Raw genomic sequence first — 22,801 nt, forward strand, 5'->3', positions numbered from 1 at the left:
ATGAACAGCTTGCTAATGATGTGCATGTATATATTGGAAACAAAATAACAATAATTAAGGACGGGTCGGACATTGTAAGCCTCGAATAATGTTTAAATTACAGGTATCACAATCCAAGATGAGTTGAAACTAATCGATAAACTCTTGTGGAAAATATCAAGCAACTACAATTTAAAACGTGCAGATGATTCTTCGTTAAAAACAACGAAACAATAAAGATATAAGAGTAAAAAATATGATGAGCATTAAACAATGATTTTGTTTGAATTCATGCAGAAGAACTGCTTTGCGTACATAAGAATGTGTGTTTTTTTCGAATTAATTGAATAATTTTGAAAGGTGTTGAGTTGCTGACAGTGAGTTTTATATGATAGAGGAAAGAAACTCCAATTCGAACTGCTGTATTTCTCTGAAAGTTTGCTTGAATAAGTGATCGTAATTTGTGATGTTTATCAATATTCAGTCACTTTCGTGGCATCAGCGCGATGTGGTTAATTACCGGTGAAATAGCGGGCAAGCCAGGCGAGGTGGTGACATTCGATTATTTTTGGGCTTATCGGACCATTGAGCATCACGGTGAGAAATTACCGTCGCTCGGAATTTACAAAATCGTTTCGTATCCAAAATCCAGACTCTCGACGTAAATTCCATGAATCCGATTTGTCAACCATCGTAGGAAACGTATTTTCGAAATAAAATTATCACCGAGTTGGAAACAAGTTGCATCGTTCACTGGACCATTTCCTGGTGTTACGTCCAGCATACCACTTCTCTCTATTTTTCCTACTCGCTAACTCTCCCACAGTTCTTACATTAATCTCATGGTCTCTGTCCTGTCCTCTTATCTCTACGTAGTCTCACGCTATTCACTATCACGCGTACTCATCAAATTCCATTCCCTACTTCTAGCATTGTCACACCTTTTCTGCACCCGTACGTTTCACGTCTCGAGGGACACTCCTATTCTGACTCTCGACAACTCCACATCTAGACTTCTTATATATCTTTTCGTACCACACCATTCATTCCTACCGGTATCTCAAGTTCTACGCGATAAACATATAATCGACATATCAACATACTCAAGTTTATTCAATCCTCATCCTGATTTCCGGTTGACCTGAAACGTAAAAGCGAAGCCAACCAGGTTACTCCTTCCGCTCAGGAGTAAACTCTACTCACGGACATAACACTGGCATTCTTTAGAAATGCGGAAAATGTTGTATCTATCAATATATTTCCGGGTAACGACTTCATGCACTTGAATGCAAGTTGGGTGAATAAAAAGCCATTTAATGTGAATGATCCAGAAATTGTTCCAACTTTTACCTCTTCGAGACATGTCACGAGACTTTCGAAACTTCTTTTAGCGTCGGTTACGTGAATGCCGAATAAGGAAAAAACTGCTAAATCGATTGGAATTTCATTTGCAATTAGATAAAAACGCAATTATTCGATGGAGACGCGACACAATTTTTTTCCATCTCTTGACTTCCGATTATAAGATATTGGTAGCCAAATTGGTAGCCATTGGAGCCAAATTTTCCCAGAATTTGGTAACATTTTTTTTGCCTTTGATTTATGGCAATTCACTGTTACTTGTTTGAATATAATTCATTATAAAACGTTTTACTGAGTTCGTTTATTTTTTTATTTTTTTTTTTTTATTAAATTCCTTATTTGTATTTTTGTTATTCGTATTTGTCTTAGTATCGTTTTCCACTTCGAATTTTTTCTCGCACGTTAATTTGTACCAGTATTCTATGCTCGAACAAGTAACAACTAAGGGACCAGAATAACAATGCGCCATCGATGACTACGGATTCGACCATCCGATCTTGCATATTGTTAGAACGCTGAGTTCTTTTTTATTTTCTTGTTCATCCGCAGAGTTCTTTCTTGGTGCTGCTCGTTTTGTAATCTGATCGAAAAAGATAAACTCCGGTTAACAGATATTATTTGCGATATTGAAGATTTTATAACAGGGAGAGATGACAATTTCAAGGACAATGTTCGCACAATCGTTACTCACAATATTCAGACGTATAAGTTATTTATCATTTACTTTACTTATAACATAATCTTTGATAAACAAATAAAGGGAAGTGCAACGGATTCATCCGTCGTTTCAGCAATCGCTGATATTACTATGGGATTTCTTGGAAACAAAGGTAGTAAAAAGAATAAGTCACCCCATCGTGAAGTACAAAAAATACGTAGAAATTTGACGAACGAAAACTGAAGCTTCATGGTGGAACTTGAAAATTATGGCAAATTTAATTTTCTCAACATATTGATAAACTTGCGATTGATCGGTATGTTAATCCGACGCGGTTGGGAATATATTTACAATTGAATTGGAACTCGCACCAGTCTAAAAAATCAAACCATCAGTTATTAAAGGTTTAATTGTTAAACGTCTAGATTCATAGGAACGTCAAGATATTGACAAAAATGCTTGAGAATAATAGTTATAATGCAGAGCGTGTCGGAAAAATAACAAATAACAGAGTCAACAAAACTCATAAAACAAGGAATAAAATTGATGAAAACCATTATGACGATAACAATACATATATGCATAGTTTTTCGTGTCAAATTGTTAATTTCCGTAAAAAATTATAGCAGCTTGTAGATTTATCACTGAAAGAATGCTAATTTTAGCAGTTATAAGCACACCATGCACTGTAAAAAATCGGTAGCGCAAAGTATGTAATTGGTGACAATAGATATTCAGTCAAGCGTTCATATCACGCGTTGGAGGTGGTCCTATTTTGATCACAGAAACTCAGTTCGGTGTCAATGTACATCAGTTGGTGTTAATAGATTCGGTGTTAAGGGGTGACACCGCTGTAAAAACCTACAAAATGCACAACTTTATTTCGGAGGGACGGAAAGGTAACGAGATAATAACATTCGGAGAAGTTATTAGGCATATATTCAAGTTTGATACACAATATTAAAAAATGGCTACACTGGAACCATTCTCGCGAAACACGTTGAATTCTGCGGCACGCAGTGTAACTGGTGCAAACTTGAAGCTGAAGAGGAAAAAAAAACTGCTTTGTGGTGAAACTTTCCGGTTTTTCGACTTCTGAGATGGAACGTTGTTTGCTTATGATAAGTAATGAATTTCAAATGAGCAACTCGTAAATCCATATTGTCAGACGCATAAACAATCACAATTTCCACTATAAAACAAATATTCCAGACGACTGGAATTGTAGCAACGAAATGGGTTCTCCAAAGACCCCACGCGCTAAAACTAACGCGTCTAGTGAAGCGTTAATAATAATCAGTGTCAGAAGTTTGGTGTTGAATGGGTATTTGATGTCAAAACCGAATCAACACCATGCTTGTAACACAGATTATTAACGCCATAAACGGAGTGGTCTTTTTAGGACTACGCGCGGTGTTAAAACAGTGTCGAATGAACAGCACTTTTTTACATCGCTTGTTCTTTTCATCAGGTTCGCTACCGGCAATTCTTCAATTACCATTAGTAAGGTACCGATTCAATTCTATTCAAGCGAGCCAGCTTTATGGAAGTCGACGTGAGAAGAAAAAATTGAATGACACATTACCGACGCTTCGAAGAATAGCCGGTAAGTATGATTTCTGCAATAACGGCTTGGTCAACTGGTCAACTGAGTGACGTCAATGTCGGCCATTATCTCGTGCCGTTATGCGAACATAAAAAACGTGAAATTACCGACGAAACAACTATCTGTGTCTTTTTTTACTCGCAAATAATATCCAATTGTCAAGATTACCAACCAGCACTCCTCCCACTCTGACTTTGGTCTGTCACGAAAGATGTTGTACATACGTACCGAGAGCTGGCTCGGCTTCAATTACTTGCACCGACGGTATCTGAAAATTTTTAGACTTCTTGACCGACCGATGGTCACTTGTTGACTGCCCAGAAACTAAAAACCAGTCAAACGTTGATGCAAATTATCAAGGAGGGCCTTTTCAAAGCACTTGAGATACCTGAAATTTTGAAAAGATCCCTCAAATAGTTGGAATATTGTAGAAATTACTTTGAATTCCGTGGGCTATTTGTATTTCGATAAAGTATTAAGAAATCAGTTTGAATTCTGAAATTTTTCGAAATCCGATGTTGGGGAATCTTTTGAATTTACGGAAAACAGTTTTCATCCGCTTCGAATTTTTTTTAACATCTATGAATTCGTGTAACGGTTTTTAAAATCACTTGAAATCACTAATTGAATCCCTTAGAAGCTTCTGAAACCTTTCGGAACCTGCGGTGAAATCTAATCAAGATTCAATTTCTTATAACCATGGTGTATCAATCAATGTTTCGATATACCTGGTTTTAAATTCCATTTGAAGATTAGAAGATTTGTCTTCCTTAAAACGCATGATGTACTTCAAATTTATTCATCATACATAATCAACATCATATGTACAGAAAATTCTTATTATAACGAAATACAAAACGTTGTGAAATCGTTAAGACATTCACAATCAGCTTACAGAAGATATTATTGACACAAAAACTCTCAGGTCTGTGATGCCTTAGTGAATGATATGACATAAATATTAGATATGTTAAAATCTTCCAACATGAATAAGACAATCGAGTTGAGGGAGAAATCTGTCAGAATGACTTAATAGGCTTTGAAAATGGTTGCGCCCATCGCTTTTATATTAGCTGCTTCCATTTTTCAAAACACAGGTAAGCTGCGATAAAACCACAGTACAAAGGTCACGATCCATCTTCAAGACAATAAATTTTATTCCACTCTTATCATCAGAATACCGGAGAGTTCGTTAATTCAACTAACAGAGATCAACAACGTATATGTGTACATCGGAATTAGGTACCTACGTAGGTAAAATGCGTAACAAGTGCCCCGCACCTCAAAAACAACTGCGTTGTTAAAATATCGAAAACATTATTCAAAAGATTTCATCATCGAACTGCAGCAACGAATCCGGGAAATTAGCCTGTTGATTTTTTAGCTCACAGAGTTAATCCAATGCTTGAATTTGACGGCTATAACCACTTTCTGAAAAAATTCGACTAACATTGGATCTTTTGAATATCAACTGTTTTTGGTGCATCGTAAAGAAGTAAATTTGCTTTTCTGATATTTCGTCGGTTTGATCGTAAATCTCAAATTCAATCACACCGGGAGATGTTCCCAAGTATTAAGTGAACGTTTCTGATTCTCTAAAATTATTTCAACAAGTAGGCTATTTATCGTAAGCAATCAACCACTCATGATTTTCGGCACGATATTCATAAAAGACGCCAAATATTATACACCGATTAAAGACTAATAGTTTCTTACAGTGAGCACCATGTCTGTAGAATAATAGTGACCACCAATGTTATAATACAGTAACGAATTTGCATTCTCTACGAATTTTCCTCGCGTAAAAATATATGACTTCTTCATATCTCTCTGATGATCGGCCCGGTCCGGTCAAAAATGGCTTAATACAGGAGTGTAATGAGTTACACTCGCTAACAAGCCAAGATTACACACTGTCTTAAACTGTGCCTCTTGCGACGACTCCTTCAACTTCTACAAATGCACGGCACACGAACCAAAACAAATTTCGAATACAGGTGATAAGAGAAATTAATGACATTGTAGTCAAGCGGCTAGGTGGTCTAGTGGAGTAAGTCTCCGGTAAAGCATCTCTAGACACCAGGTTCGATTCCTGGCTCCGTCGTTAATTTTTCAAGTCACCTAAATTTTCGAATTTGCATTCTCTATAATACAGTAACAGGATCTGTCGTTAGTCACGTAACCTTATTAGGTAATCGTGATTTTTACCATGTAGACACTATATATATATACAAGATGTAACGGTGAACAGGTTTTCCATTAATCGTCAGCACACAAGGAAATTGCGCAGCTAACATCCCAAATTTGAATTCATTATCCATTGAGTTTTAGCGTCACTGAAAAGTCAACTTTGAACTCTCTGTGGAGAAATCCTTGAATCCATATCACACTGATCAGTCACAAATTCACTTGGGACGGGTTGAGAAGTTCAAAAATCAACGCAAATCGAAAGAGGATTCCTGATAACTTTCCGAATGTCCGTTTTGCAATTTATCACTGGGTTGGAGGACTTGATAGCCTTGCTATGCTCCCCTGTTTCTTCCAATCAGAAGTGCAGGTCTCTTTCTTTAGAGAGCGTCAGTGCAACCGCTCTCTACACAGCGGTGTCGTTTCATTTTCCCCTGCTTCGACAGGTCAATCTGACGTCAAGATTTGCTTCCGAGGTGTTTGAACAGAGGCACAAACACCTCGAACATTCATGCCGGAAGTTGACGACGTAACTTCCATAGACCAGGGGATTGGCACAGGAATTTCCCACGGCCATGATAAAGAGGGCGTCCTGGAGCCAAGTGTCGACTCTCATCGCGCTCTCCCTATCGAACATGTACCTGCGAACAGGATGACAATCTCAGGTAAATTTGACAGGTCGGGAAAACGAATTTATCGAATTTATTGATTACTCGAGCGGCTAACGAGGTCACTAATTGGGATACAGATCTTGGCATGTGGGATTAAACGCACAATATTCAACCATGCCGCGATTATAATCTAATCACATGTTCAAACGGTTGCTCACGCGCAACAACGATATCCGTTTCTCAAATTGAATCCTTTTTAGAAATTCAAAACAATATCATCTTTTCAACTAATCAAATCATTGGTACTCGTGTTGTGGTGTCTGTTGGATGTTGAATGAACGATTTTCCTTGTTTAAAAAACATGTGGAGAGAATATTTTTAAATTCTTCATCGATACTTATAGTGCTTTCATTCCAATGGATAAAAAAAAAAGGAAAGCCAATTCAAGTGAATGAAATGTCGTCATTTTAGGTCGTAAAAATCGACGTTACTTTTGGGGTAATACTTTGTCATAATTTAACTTGAGTAATTCGATTCATTGTGAGAAACTGCTTTGAACTCGTGAATCTTATCGCTCACCATAAAGTCATCGCGACGTACGGAGTCCAACAAAGAATGAACACCGATACGATCGTGATAGTCATACGCAGTGTCTTGCCCCTGGCCCTTTCTATGGTACTTGTGTCCGATCTACGCAAAGTCAGTCGCCCTCCAGCGGCACTGTTTGTGCATCTTTTGGTTTTGGTTCGTCCGCCTTCCGATCGCCCAGTGTCTGAAAAATGACAAACCGACGATGAAATAATCCCGTCCAGGCACGTGGCGAACAAATATCTAACATAAGGGATATTCGAGCTTTACTAGCTTTTGGTGGGACGGGCGTTATCGGTTGGAACAATATATTCGTCAAAATTTGAGTTTGTAATTGCCATTCATTTCACTTTTGATCAAATTTAACCACGTTGGGATAATTTCTAATCTACAAACCCCGATGTTACCAGTTTTTCTTTGGTGATATCTTTTGTATATCTCAGTTTCGTTGTAAAGAAATCGAAGAATCCGTAAAATTGATAATTTTGACAGTGAAACTAAAGGTTGACCGAGTTAACTTTGGTTGAAAAGATATCTGTGTCATATAAAAAAAAAAATTTGAAATTGCAAATTTAATATTTCAGTTGCGAACAACTATTTATAAGACTCAGTAATATATTGTTTCCACTTTCTGCACGCTGAGAGCAAATTCCTTGTTTACTTTCGATTAATCGGACTTGTGAAACACGGATGAGTTTCGTTGTTTTTTTTTTTTTTTGCTTTTTTTTACGTATATTACCTCCAAGTTACAAATGAAATACGATATAAACTCGTTCAATCTAAAACGAGGCGTACATAGCGAGAGATTAATATGCGAAAATCAATTTCTGCCAGAACTCTAGTTCACCAGTGTCGAGTATCAAGCTGTTTTCTACGTCTGTTTACCTTGGTTCCAAGCGACTCTCCACGTTACGTCTAATCGTAATATAATTCACGTACCACTGCATGCGTTATAATCCACTCTAATGCCACACATAGTATGGCGAAAGGTGTACCAACCTTCTCTGCTCTCGCGACTCTTGGTACTTATCTCGCACAATATCTTGGTGTAAGTACAACAGATTACCAAGAGGGGTACGAAATACATGGCAACAACGCAGAACAGGTTGTAGGCTATCTCCTCCGCTTGGTTCATGAAAAATCCGAATGTGACGCACTGGTGGAACTTCGGATACTCGGGGTGGGATGACACGTGGAAGACGAAACTCTGCAATCGGATAGGAATTAACAACCACGAGTATACTTAAGGTACACTCTCCACGTACGTAAGATGAAAAAAGTTGAAAATCAGTGAAATAGTATATCATTATGCTTAGCTTGAAATAGAAACGAAATATTTTTTAATTTCAACTTCTTCGTTCAGTCACACAAGTTGAAACATTTGAATCTAATTCACCAGTCGAGAATAAATACTGTTACTAATTTCATTGTGGGGTTGTTGCACATCGAAGATTCTTCAAATTCACGTATCCGTAAACTAGATGGTGAATTGATTGAAAATGGAATTATTATGTTTAGAAAAATATGCTTCGCGGATTTACAGAAACAGATTTTTTCCCTCAAAATTGCAATTTGATATTTTCATATGTTGATCTAAATCAACATGGATGTAAGCTTGGAAAATTAAATATTGGACAACGTCGACATAATACAAGAAAAGTGTCATGACGTTTATTCCTTGTGCCGAACGGATAACCGTGGAATTATTCCAAATTTTGATAAAATAAATTGTGACGCTAGGAGCTTATTTAAGAACGTTTACCTCTACGACGTTAAATTTAACCCAAAATGTTCACAGAAATCTACTTGCCTGCTATTCTCAAATCTTATTTTACGCGATAAAAAGCGATGATTCGTAGAATATTAAACCTTCAACCATATTGGCCTTGGAGAAATAAGGTTGTGCGATATACTTTATTCCGAACGCAGATCAATACGGCTGATTGTCAGCTGTTTCCGTTAGGTATGGTCCATTAGGGTGGTCCTTATTTAGGGTGTTTTCGAAAATTCTTGCGGACAAGGCGGAAAAAGTTTGCAAAAAAATCAAAAAAAAATGTACGCAAAACTTGAAGCCTGTAGGTCAACTCTAAGAACTGCCTCCAAGGCAGTGAAATTTCCCATTCAAATAACATGGGAATTCGAGCATACTACATTCTTTTTTTCCCCCGCCTTAATAGTTTTTCGAAAAATCTGAAATTTGGTTTACGTCTTCCCTGTAGTCATAGGTATTTAAAAAAAAATTGGCCGATTTCCAGCGATAAAAGTTTCGAAATCCTACAACCTCAAAGTTGTGTTTCGAAATCCCACAACCTCAAAGTTGTGTTTCGTGGGATTTCGAAACTTTTATCGCTGGAAATCGGCCAATTTTTTTTTAAATACCTATGACTACAGGGAAGACGTAAACCAAATTTCAGATTTTTCGAAACACTATTAAGGCGGGGAAAAAAAAAGAATGTAGTGAGCTCGAATTCCCATGTTATTTAAATGGGAAATTTCACTGCCTTGGAGGCAGTTCTTAGAGTTGACCAACAGGCTTCAAATTTTGCGTACATTTTTTTTTTGATTTTTTTGCAAACTTTTTCCGCCTTGTCCGCAGGAATTTTCGAAAACACCCTAAATAAGGACCACCCCAATGATCCATACTACCTTCTCATTATCGTACCGAGTATTTCTCTTCCCACTCGTCCAGCAGGGCTTTGCAGAACTAGTCGTTTATACCTCGTGCAAAATTACATCAATAAATGGAGCTAATGCCATAATATCGCAACCCACCTTCGAAACACGAGGGTACATATCTTGTTACAATTTACAATTCTCCTCTTGTTCCTTGTTAATTGGCGGAACTCAATTTTACGTAATTTTATTGCTGCAAATTTATTTGGCGAGTGGGTAGTCAATCCGCCCTCAAACAGCCATACATCGACCATTTGTAACCGACACCTGCTGCAAACTTGCTTGTGACTCAGGATTACGAATTTACCTCTTATTAAACCTACGTATATTGTTACATCCTCTAATTTAATTTCTAATTTACTTCCCTGTTTCGTTTCGTATCAAATACAAACAAAAACATTGCGAGGTATTCCTTATTTGTGTATATACGTCGAGTAATTTGAGCCGAAATATTTGGTTTTTCTGACATACAGGTGACTCGTAATAGGTAAAATGGAGAAAACGTTTTAGATGGCAAAAAGTACAAATTTTCGCGGCAAAAATGTCAGTTTTTTTATTATTGGATTTTTTACCATTAAATAATCCACTTTTTGCTGTAAGAACCGTGCATTTCTTGACCGATAAAACAAAAATGGATTTGTTTTTTGCTTAAAAGTTCGTACTTTTCTTTTAGTAAAATTGAACCTTGTAGAACAGGGTTTAAAATTTATAACAAAAATAGATTTGACTCATTATTTTCTTAGTTTTCTAAACTACGTTCAATTCAACGTGAAAAAATCCCCTCGGTCATATCTACGGCAGTATGTTTCCAGGCAATAAAATTAATCCATTAATTGGATGAAAAACAAATGCATAGAAAATTACATCTCAGAAACTATGAAAAGTAACAATTTTTACTATAGAATCAATCCTGCTTTGGCATAAATGATTTTTCCAAAACAAGAACTGGTTTAAAAAGCTGATGGAAAAGAAATTATCAATTTCATCTGATGGTCATCTCTTTCGAATCCTCTTCTATAAAATTCAGTTTTATTAAAAGAAAAAAATGACTTGCAAGAGTAAAAAAAAAAAAGAATTTTCTTCCTGTAAAACCTAAAAATATCCGATTTTTCCAGCAAAAAATTAATTTTTTACGGGTAAAAATTGCTCCTGCATACGAATACTAAAATTTTTATAGAAAATTCAGACATTCTATCCACAGGTCTAAAAATAATACCAAACAATAATCTTGTCGATCGCGTACAAATGAAATATTCATTCTCTCGAAAGCGTTTAGACTTTAATGCCAAAATTTTGCTCACCATGGCCTTTCATCACTTGCATTGGCATGCGAAAAAGGCAGACCAGCCTGAAATCTTATCCCGGATTGCTTACAGTTGAAGAATCCTAGATTAGGTGGTATACTGACCAACAATAACAATAATAATTATAACGCAAAGCGCAGACTAGAAGTAATGAAGATGCTTAGAATTTTTCGAGATGTTAAATAAAGACCGGAGAGACGCACCTGCGGCACTGCGTAGATAAGGCTGCAGATCCACGCAATAATCAGCATTATCTTTCCGCGACGCCGGGCGTCGTTCAACTTTAGAGGGTGCAAGATCGCGAAATACCTGCGATGAGTTAAAATAATCGTTAGTGCAGATCCAGTTCCAGAGTTCGGTAGATCGATGAGAAGAAAGTAAAGAAATAACAGCTTGATACCAATAATTGTAGTGTGTAGATGTGTATTTAATCCTTTAAACGAAGTCTTTGAAAGAACTGAAAGACATGTTTTTACCAATTCTTTCGCTTTCAGAATTGCTATTGATGCTAAAATATAAGTAGTTGTTTTGTTGTTAAAGCAATCGTCTCGATGTTCACTCGTATAGTATATTATGTCAATTTTTTCCCTTTAATACGTATTTCTCATCATTCACTACCAATATTACGTTACATTTGGACCCCTTTTGATTTTTTAAAATGCAAATATTTGAAACTTGAGAGATACCTCCTAATTATTCCCAATTCGAAGTGCGAGCTCACCCTCCAAGCACATTTCCCCGGTGATAGGAAAATCCGCGTACCACTCAAATTTTCATATAAAATACCATGTTATAAAATGAACTAGAAGTGCAAAAGTGTTCACAACCGGATGTGAGCTTTCGGAAACATTGCAGGCATATATGACGAGCGGTTTTGTATAAATATGCAATATTCCAGCAGTGTTTCCGAATTTCACATTGAAAATTGCAGACCCTCTATAATTACGATGTCTGCCAGTGCCAATGCTGGGCAAGGACCGAGAGTAAATAGTTTCGGTGAGAACTATGACCCACTGACCTGTCCAACGAGACGCAGACCAGGACGTTGCTCGACAAATAAAGACCAAACGCTCGAAGGAAGAGGAAAACCTTGCAAGCCAAATTTCCAGCGAGCCATTGAACCGTCAGACGCCATCCAACCTGTAATACAAAGATATGAAATATTTTCAAGGTGGCGTAAGTGTTCGAGATCAAAGGTCTCGGTGGAGAAGATTGAAGCAAAGTATACAAGCAACGTTGCGATGCAGCAGTTTTGAGCCTGGTATTGATGCGCAGCTTTCTCAAGTATATTTTCTTATACCTTGCAAAAATTTTTTCGTCGTTTATCATTTTTCGCCAGAATTGCTGATCCACGCTATTGTGAAATATACGCTAGGTAAATGCAGCTTGTCTAATCGGTTTAATCGTGGTCTAAATCACAGAACGTAACGTCATATCGAGAATATTAAGTAAAAACAATAGGAAATAAACACGACGGATATTTTTTGACTGAGATGTGGCGGCGATTGTCATTAAACCAAAAGTCGAAGCTGTCCCAATCGTACGAGGGCTAACAACAAAAAAAACAAAAAAAAAAAAATGCAGAAAAGCAGATTTAGTTCGCAAATCGGAAAGAACAGCGGCTGACCTGCGCTCTTCTGATTCTCAGCCGTAGATATGGTGAGCAATAATTTCTGTCACTCATTATATAATTCATAAGCCCGGTATTCACCCGGAGTGTAAGCACGTCTGTAATCGTATATCGTCGATTTATATTCCAATGTATATATTTACCATTCATTCGTGGTGTGTGCTTTTATGCTTTCATGCTTTTTGCTCCCAGGCTTTTCGCCCTCGCGCTATTTACTTTTATGCCTTTGTGAGAAAGCACTGGTAAAAACGAGGTGTCGAGAAAATGCGAGGATATGGAAATTGACTCATGATACAAGGTGTGCGGATTTAAATTTTTTCTTTTTATCACGCTTTCTGAAAATAACTTTTGCACGCTCCATTCGAAACTGCAGAGAGAAAGACACGACGAGAAGATTTCGTCACACAAAAAACAAATCGTACAAAACGAAGCTAAAGTGATTGAAGAGAAAGGGGCGAGAGCCAGTTCAACGCCATTAACTTCAACCTCTGTTTAATCCAATTGAGCAGATGAGATTTACTCGGGATTTTACTTATTCCGTATCGCTGCTGCTTGGCTGCTTTAGAAGTAACAATACAAATAACCCCTTCGTCACGTGTTCGACCAACAAGTCTGAACAAGTTTGCATCGCATAGCGAGAAATACCGTGACTCGATAGAAACTCGGTGATCCTGAATTCTTTCGCGAAAACGTCACATGGGTATTTTAACACAGGCTAAATCCACATGAATCGATGTGGAATCGATACGGAAATTCGTCCGCATGATTAATTAAAAATAATTTTACCGATGTCCGCTTCCAATCATGCAATTCCGAATACTTTGGAACGCGAAGGCGCTTATTTAGAGTATATTCGAGACCGCGTACCCCCGAAAGAGGGGGACGGCTTGCGAGCCATTTCTGACAGCAGACGCTCGTCAGTCAGATCGTAACACTCGACGTTTACCGACGTGTCATTGTCGAGTATCGTTCGGAACAAGTGAGTTCATGTAAGTGCCTGAGAGCAGTAAGCGAAACTTGGAATATTTGGATTACCACTGAAAGCAAAGGTAAGAAACGTTGCATTGATGTCTGCATCTTTCCTCGGTCAAGAGTTTCTTATAAATCCTCCCCTGCACATCCCCCACGAGATTATCGCAAGAACCTCGATTGTTTTGCCACAATTTCTTGCGGATATCTATCTACATTTCTGAAATTCAAGGTAGATTTTACCGAATTATACGACTGCAGATTGGGGAAAGGCCCGTTTGGATACTACCTGCAATCCGAATTGAATTACCTCCAAAAATGAACACGATATTATCACGATAGAATTTTTTATGCATTTATGTGAAGTTACATGAGCGCTTTTTCGGAATAACACTGTTGGAAAAAAAATTCCATGTTGATTTAAACACGTGCTAACATATGTCGTCGACCCGCGTCTCCTAACTTCAACGGTTATCCGAAGAATTCCAATGAACTAAAATTTGATCAGTCCAGCTCTTGAGATATTGGAAAAAAAAATTGTGCTAGGTTGTGCAAAACTTGTGCCGAATGTGCCCGTGTTCTTTCTTGTGTCCAACTTTGACCTCGGATTTTCTCAGATATCCTGATACGTCCTTCTAAGATTGAGCCAATTTGTAAATATTTACAATATTTCCAAAAGCAAAAAAAAAAAAAAAACGAAGCTGGAATTCTGCCACGTACAAGTCGATCGTTAAAATTCTAGACCACGCTAAGAGCGGATGCAAAAACTCTAATGATAGAGTCATGCTGCTGTGTAAATTCGTATAAATTCAACTTAGCATGCGCCGTAAGAATATTTTTCGAACATCAGTATTGTTACGGAGTAATCGAAATAAACATTTAGTTAAAACGAAAAAAAAAAATTTTTTATTCAAGTTAACGCTAGTAAAAAGAAATCAATGTCAAGTTAAGAAAAAGAAAGAAAGATATTTCTGCTGTTGTATCTATGTATAGAGATTTGAGCTGATTTACGTAGAAAGTATTGAGACAGAAGCAACTCACTCCCTTCTATTTGTTTAATAATTTATCAATATTATTGACAATTTATACTGAACTATGTTTTATTTTGAATTGCTTCTACTCGACGCGGCCTGGTTCAAGTGCTGTCGAGGCTCAGACAATTTTATTATATTATGTTGGGCGCCAGTTAATCATCAAAATTAACGAAAAATGACAAATAACAATAAATAGTTTCATTTATAGGATTATCCTATATTCCTGTTACAGTATTTAAGAATAACGGATCAATTGTTGTCGGTCAAAAGTTTCCTGAATCGGCCACTGAAGTTTGGCGCTGCAATCGCATGGAAATTATACGAGCGGTGTTAGCGTGCCGATTTTGAGAATCGTCAGTCGAGATTCAGACATCGCAGATAGACGAGAAGTGCTCGGGACAGTCAAGTTGATATTAGTTTCCAAGCAAAATCGGTAGGAGAGGAAGTCTATTGATTTGAAGTTGAATACGAGTAGCCGTACATCCATATTAGAGACGCCCGGTTCTCTGCGGCGTGGACAATGAGGTGTGTGAGCAGATTGCGCGTATCGAATTGATCATTATCCCGGATTGTTAGCGTTGCAAGGAATAGGCGTAGGTACGTGTTAGAGAATCCTGGATCCCTGCGGCGTGGGCATCGAGGTGATAATGTGACCACGTATGGATCCCGGTGTTGACTATGAGAATTTGCCCGTACCGAATCCATCATTGTTCTGGATTGTTCGTTGCAACAAATCGAAACTTAATATTAAACATAGCGCTACTCGCCAAAAGACAAAACATAATAAGATTTTATAAATAATTAAGACGCTAATCGCGAAGAAATACAAAATCCAGAAATAATAACTAACTAAAGCGCCGATCGCGAAGAAATCAAAATCCAAATTTATCGATAAGACCGTTGCGCTAATCGCAACAGCAAAAAGAAAAAAATTAAAAAAATTAATGTTTAACGCGCTAATTGTGTGGTAATCAAGAACAACTGCAATAAAAACAAAGAAGAAAAGAAATGTTAACCAGCTAGCTGAGTCGAAATGTAAGTACAAATGTTAACTTAATTCTCTTAACTTGACGTAACTAAACGCAACGTGTCCGAAATCTCTATCTTTATCAGGAACACCACTAACTTGTAGCTTAACGTCATGCTCGCACACAACGAATATGCGACGTAACTCGAGAGATGACACTTTCGAAACAAGCTAACGCGATTAGACCTCGCGCCGCAGAATTCGGCTGCACGCAATTAACGAAATAAATGACTCGACTCAAAACAGTGACTCTACTCGAAACTTGCAAGAAAACGAAATTGACTCTCCGCGTTATTGCAAGACTCAGGCTGCGACTACCAAGCAGGAAGATCGGGAAACGAATTTCGAGCACTTTTGTAACGCAAATTCGAAATGTCCGACCGTTAGTAAGTGTGGCAATCCTTGATCGATTTCGAAGTTAATTCGCAAGAAATTCAACGCGAGTGCCTACCACGCCAATAACTCGCCGACTCGGTTGTCCGATATGAATTAGGTTCGATTTCTCTCGGAACACTGCCAACTGTAACAACGACAAGCTCTCGAAAAACTTAAAAATTGCAAAAACAATTCTTATCCATAGATTCGCCAAGACTCAATTTATTAAGAGTTCCGCTAAACGAGGCTGAAACTTAAAAACATCCGCCCTTATTATTCGCGAACTGACTCGCTTCGTATTGGCTCTCGGGTTGCGAAATTCTTAACTCTAGATTATCGCTGCGCCGATTTTCGATGCCGCGGAACGCTGATTGGCTGTCGGACTCGTCGCTGCTCCATGATTCGTCCGTGGTGCGGTGACGAGTCGCGATGCGGCGAGGCGCTTTCGTGCGAGAAGAGGTTAAGGTAAGTGTACCAGTTATTGATCCTATCCCAGTTATTGACCTTTTTTGGTTATATCTGTTTGATCCTTGGATCTAAAATTACTGAAAAGTAAATTTTTGGCGTCTAACCTTCTAGCAATTGGTTTTAATAATCGAAAAAATCAGAATTTGTAACGCTAATTTATTAGCTGGAAAATAAACGGGTCAATAACAGTAGGGTCTAAACGCGTCAATAACTGGTATATTTACCTCACGACTCGCTGGCCAACAACGGTAATCTTGTCTATCGCTCTGCCTTGGCGTTTCCTCCGTAACCTCGTTGATGCTGCTCCCCATTCGCGATGGTAACCTCACGAAATCAAAATCAATGCAATTTTAAAAAACTAAACGTTCAACGATAACATGACGATGAAAAAAATATCTAGGCGGGATCTTAGGAAATAGTTATTTAACGAAAGGGTTATCGTAGAACGACGTGAGGAACGTGATAGTATAGATTTTACGGTTTCAAAACAATTTGATATGAAGAAAATCAGCATTTATTAGTAGTTTTTGATGATTTTGGTACTTGCTTTCTTTTTCTATTCATTCTCAGGAAAAACATTAGAGCTTACTCAATACGAGGCTGTCGATTGATTTTCAGTTCACTAACCCCCTTTAAAACAGTCTAAAAGTGCATTGATTTAAATTTAGGATCTATTCGATTCTCCGAAGTATTTTGTTTATAAATTTTACTTCGTATCCAATAACATGCATCTCACTTTGCAGACAGGTGAATCCAGATATAATGAAATGAAAAAATTACATTTTCCCCTGCATCGTTCTTTTTGTTTTTTATTCCTTGCTTGCCTTTGCTGCACCCAGCTGGCGTACTTTGGCATCGATCACGCAAGGCATTCGTGCCACCCTCGGTTTTCTCGCGAGCTTTCGCACCAGCCGTGACGTCAAATCGTAAAGGGGTGTCAAGTCTATTACTGAACAATTAAATCCGCACTCCTACCCGCAAATGAAGTGGAAACATTTTTTACAACGATCATAAGCCAACGACGCAACGTGAGCTTATACATAATTGTAAGCTTCATAAATATGCACGAGCACGAAACCATCCAGCTGCAAAAATTTCCCGCTGCATGATCGCGGTAAGCATTATTTCATCCTTTCCCAAGTTCTCGGAAACTGCCTTTATCAAATCGGCACTTCTGCAACTCTTGCAATCCCCCCAAGCTTCAAACTTAACTTGATCGTGTTGCTCGTTGCCCTGGCGACGACATCTTGAAATGCAATTTAAACATTCGCTCAACTCCTGCAAGCTTAACTCACCGGCGCATAACGCGGGCTTGCAGGTGCAATATGCGTCTAAAATTTTAACACGACCATCGTACCGTGAACTGGATAGTCAGTCGTATAAGATCATAACACATATATGTACCTCAATCTCTAAGGCCTCCTACATCCTTGACACGATGCCTCGAGTTGGAATTATCCTGAACTGTTTTTTTATAGGATCAAGGACTACGCAGCTTTTCTATTTGCTTTTCACACTATAAGAGTGAGGAAACTTTTAACAGTAAAAAAAAATATCATTGTGCTGTTCAATGGAAGAGTGGCGAATCGGATCAGGAGTCTTTTTTCATTCAGTTCTTTCACTTTTTTTCTTCTTTCATTAGACGTTTTTCGTCAGATGAACTTTGTGATTCATGTTTGCTGTCACTTTTTACTGTTCACCGTTTCAAAGTTTGAAAAGAACGAAGTGTGAAACCGAGTTTCTAAACCTACTCGGGTTTGATTTCTTCCATTTTTTTTTTTTTTTGTTGAATCCAAAGAATTTCTATACGTCACGTCGCACCAACCCCGTACACATCGTAAAAAATTTGGGGGACACAAAATAAATCCGCACCGGTCGCTTCATATAGCACTCAATGCCAGTAATAGTGTTTCTCGAATAGGGTCGTATGTTGTGCGGTTCGCACCTTCAATGTTCAATTGACTTCATTTATATATATATATATGTATATATATGCGGTGTTGGATTTCGTACCGATCGAGGTGTGAATTTCTATGATGGCTGAAGGATTAACCGAGTAATCGGAGACTTCGATTACGTGCGGAGATTCTCAACATTTTAACAATATTTTCAAACTAACGTTTTTTTGAATAATGGCTCAGTGAGCCCTTTAAATAATTGACCCTCTCGAATAATCTGCTATCATTGACTATTCCATTAATCGCACAGCACCTTGTTCTGATAAATTATAGAATCAGAGTTGAATCGGTATTTGTTTGAATAAAACGTTTTTTGTAATTAAATTACTCAAGTTGTCTAGTTTTATTTCATATGTCTCGTTGGAGAAAGAAAAGTTTGTTATTCACTTATACGTCGTTCGTTCAGAGATTAATAGAAATCAAGGTATCGTGACACTTCGTCTTTAGTACACTTGCAGTTTGCTTATTTGAATATTGGGTGCCAATTTTTTTTAATTATTTATATTTAAAGGACGAAGCGAAAATACGAATGCGGCGCGAATTAGAGTTCTTCTAAGGGATCTGGGCATAAATCGTGATTTTTCAAAAATATATTATACTAAGTAAATGAGCAGAGACAATTAATTGGCGAGACAAGTAAGACAATTGCAATAATGTCTTAAATATGTTTCATAATAAAATAATACTGGTTTGTTCAGGAAATGAACGGGGCAGTATAACGGGACACATGTATAATTATTGAAATGATTGTGTACGGGTGTTATAATAATTAAGGGAGTGCCTTGGTCGATTTTGACGTTGACGTATATATCTCTAAATACCGAAGTCCACGTATCTCAAAGCGGTAATGGGCTTAACAAGTCCCATTCCATATGCGATTGTGAACAAAAACACTCGAATACATTTTCATTTCAGGTAGAAATAAAGAAATGGTAAGGATTATACGAAATTGCAACAGTAAATTCCTAAAATTGATGCTGTTTTTTTATTTCTGCCTCAAATAAAAATTTGTCGGAGTGTTTTTATTCAGAATTGCATGTAGAATAAGGCTTGTTAAGCCCATTTTCGCGCTTGAGATACATGGACTTGGATATATGGAGATACATACGTCAACGTCAAAATCGAGCAGAGCACCTTCTTAATAAGCATCCACCGGTACCCATTAACCTCGACAAATACATCACGTCTTAATTAATCACATGCAGTCTCCATAGAACCCGGTATTTTTTTTTTTTCAGTTAAATAACTCATCTAATAAACCCCAACGATACGCAATGTATTTTTCGAGATTAACGAATACCGGTCGATGCTTATTAATTATCATTCATCGAGTTTTGCGGATGGTATAATCAACAGTTTTAATTTCATGACGTTGCCGGATCCCGGCTAGAGCTTTCCCACGATTGCCAATCAAAATGGACCTAGGTCAAATTATCTGACAGATATTTTTACAGCGGGTGTACGATCCGCGATACGCAATGCCAATATATTACGAACAGCTCTGATTCGACGGTTCGACTGAATAATCAAGCCCTAGATATTTGTAATAAAAGGCTAATTTGTTTACGGGACAGCAGTGAGTGCGTTGATGCCATTCGATAAGCCGAGTGAAGCTAGGCGTAGACTGCAGAATATAGTAATATAATTAATTGAATTGTCCGAATTGAGTTAACAATTTCCGTCATGTTACAGTATGGGGTTTAGAATATCCCAAAGCAAGAACGGATACCGTAAAAAGCACTAAAAAAACGCAGTAGGTACCGAAAAGAAAAAACTCTACGTACAAACGTGATACGATTTGCAGTCCACTTCACAAACGAACCGGATTGAATGATTAGTATTGGAGACCTAAACCTTTGATCCTGATTATTTGTTAAAACGACTCGCCATCTATACAAAAATCGTAATAAGTATTCGCGTACTTCTGATCCCCTTTGATCATGTAAAGACTCGACTCGGCCAGAAACCGTCGGTATTGCCGGTATTGTCGGTACTATTCGCGTAATATTATTCACGGCCTTAATTTGGAAAAACATTTTTCATCTCCAAGCTTATTGACATGGAATGTTGAGCAACGGGGGTTTTGACACGACTCGATACTTTTATCTCTCGTATTGTGAAATTATAGTCGAAAATCGAGTACTTATTAAATTATTACGAAGATATTTTGAAAAAATACATAAATTGAAAATTATTAATTTATGAACTTCCAAATGATGGGAAATCTATTATATTTGTTCGATTTTACTCTACAATTAATCATGTCACTCACGATATAACATTTTTAACAAATTTATTTGAACAAATTTCTTCGTCTGTCGTCAATTCGATATCGCCACTTGTTAACGATGAGCCTGATCGTTGCGATGATGTGGTAAATTTGAATATTCGAGGATTCCATCAGGATAAACGAAAATTGTTTCGGTGATTTTGTAGAAACCAGTGTTCCGAATAAAATGAGCTGTCGTACAATAAAATCGAACCAACCTGCTAGATTTTTGACCCGTGTTTTGTTTCGGTTGAAGATGAAGCACCGATATTGAAGCTTTCGTTTTTAATTTCAGTAGATTTTGTTTTTACATTTGTAAAGAGATCTTCGTAGCTTACAGATTTAAATATACATACCCATATATATAGTAAATACCAAGTAAAATAGTGATATAAAATGAATAAAAAGGATCGACTCTTGGCCAATTAGCCTCCTCAATACCGTGCGACACAAATTTATTCATGAAAGAAAATTACAGCATTGTGAGTACAGAATTGAGCCACTTACCTCAAGCGGAATCATTAGAAAGGTAACGAGAAGGTCGGCGACTGCCAGGTGCGTTATCATTAGAGATATCCTGGACTTCCGGTGCCTTCCACGTGACAGAGTGATGAATACTGTCAAATTTCCCACCGCAGCTATCACGAATAATAGACAGTATACGATAACCACGCTAAGTGATTGTTCCGTGAATCTCAACTGTGGCGGAAAAGTAACGTCCTCTGACTCCAAGTCACGATTCTCGATCTCACTCGTTACGTTGAGTACACAACCAGAACCGCTGAAACATTGTTTATATATTGTTTATAATATAATTAAGAGCGTGCTGATAATTCGATGCGAATCGAAGACTTGGATTTTTTCGATTTATTTGTTTATCGAACCTAATTGCTTAGCAGCAGAGTGCCATAACTACGTCGCTATGGAAGAGCTTTTTTGCGGTCATTTTCGGCAGTCGGATTGCAAAAAAAAAAAAACAAAACAAAAATAAAAGAAACAGTTTCTCGTCGTGTGAAAAGTTATTTTTTCTTGATGCTTTCTTCGAAGCCACAGAAACGAAATCACTCTAAGAAATTAAAAATTGATTCCGTATTGTAAATTTGAGTTTAAGAATCTTTGACATGAGGAGGTAAGGTTTTTTTTTCTAGTGTTTTGCAAGCTGTTTGAAAAATTTAAACTTGGCTTGACTTCACTTGAAAAAATTTAACCCATTATAAACACATCGCATTCCAGTTAAACGAGATGAAACAAAGTGAAACGAGAAAATCGTAACGAAAACAATTATTCGATAAATGGAATGTCCGATTTAATTTGATTCAGTTACTAATAGCACACCCCTACTGGTATTTATTTATAACTCGGCAATGACTGTGGCTGCTTTTGTAACAGGAATAAAAAGACTTCTAAAAGTTTCAGGGCCCCTTATAATTTATCCGATGAACGTAAATTTTAAAAGTGTCCAAAGTTTGAAAAGTTTTGACCAACATCTCCATTAATGATTCGGCTCTCGCAATTCATCCGATCGAGATGAAAGTCCTTTTTTCAGACATCGTATAAGCTGCAGACAATTTTCGTCTCTGTATACAGAGAACTCACGTATATTAATTTCAAATCTTCAGCAATGCTTTTAAGCTAAATATTTCTTATTTACGTAAGCTCTGATATTTGTTGGGTCTAAATTCATTTCCTAAAGGTTTTTCACTAATTAGGGTGTAACAGAAATTTCATTAACATGGTTCTTGTGACCATTATACTTTATTTGCCCTGAACAGCGCTTCCGGCAGTGCTAGACATCATATTACGCTAATTTCAAGGACTCCTCTATTTTTTACTTTGTTAGTCATATTTTATTCTCTTCCGTTTTTCTCTCATATGAGTTTTCTTCGTCTTCATTTACGAATTAATATCAACTTTTTTCCAACAAATCTGAGAAATGTCAGCGCCATATTTTAACGGAATACGTACGTGTACGTGTGATTCTGATGTATGATCCAATACGAGATTTATGAAATCCCTCGATCGAAATGTACTAGAAAATAGCGTCTTCATAAGGCTGACTGAAAAATATATTTTTCCTTACAATTTCTTTACGAGCGGTGAGAA

At 37.4% G+C, this 22,801-nt stretch overlaps 1 protein-coding gene across 1 annotated transcript; it reads right to left on the reverse strand.

Annotated features, from left to right (window-relative positions):
• Positions 1 to 4,451: 4,451 nt before the first annotated feature.
• On the reverse strand, positions 4,452 to 21,472 carry LOC107224538 (adipokinetic hormone/corazonin-related peptide receptor variant I-like). Its single transcript, XM_046736678.1, has 6 exons — positions 21,206 to 21,472; positions 11,987 to 12,108; positions 11,172 to 11,277; positions 7,991 to 8,198; positions 6,983 to 7,175; positions 4,452 to 6,433 (listed from the first exon to the last, which is right to left on the reverse strand). Exons 1-6 carry the CDS (start codon positions 21,263 to 21,265, stop codon positions 6,217 to 6,219), a joined length of 906 nt encoding a protein of 301 aa, XP_046592634.1. The 5' UTR covers positions 21,266 to 21,472; the 3' UTR covers positions 4,452 to 6,216.
• Positions 21,473 to 22,801: the final 1,329 nt, after the last annotated feature.

Source organism: Neodiprion lecontei, chromosome 4, assembly GCF_021901455.1.
Source record: "Neodiprion lecontei isolate iyNeoLeco1 chromosome 4, iyNeoLeco1.1, whole genome shotgun sequence".
In the NCBI taxonomy this organism is placed as follows: Eukaryota; Metazoa; Arthropoda; class Insecta; order Hymenoptera; family Diprionidae; genus Neodiprion; species Neodiprion lecontei.

Excerpts from the sequence above, each read along its gene's own strand:
- LOC107224538 (XM_046736678.1), bottom strand. The coding sequence starts at position 21,265 with ATGATAACGCACCTGGCAGTCGCCGACCTTCTCGTTACCTTTCTAATG. Across the intron at positions 11,278-11,986 it reads GTCTGCGTCTCGTTGGACAG|GTATTTCGCGATCTTGCACC; the intron begins GTCAGTGGGTCA and ends AACTCATCGCAG. Across the intron at positions 7,176-7,990 it reads GAGTCGCGAGAGCAGAGAAG|ACACTGGGCGATCGGAAGGC; the intron begins GTTGGTACACCT and ends GTCATTTTTCAG.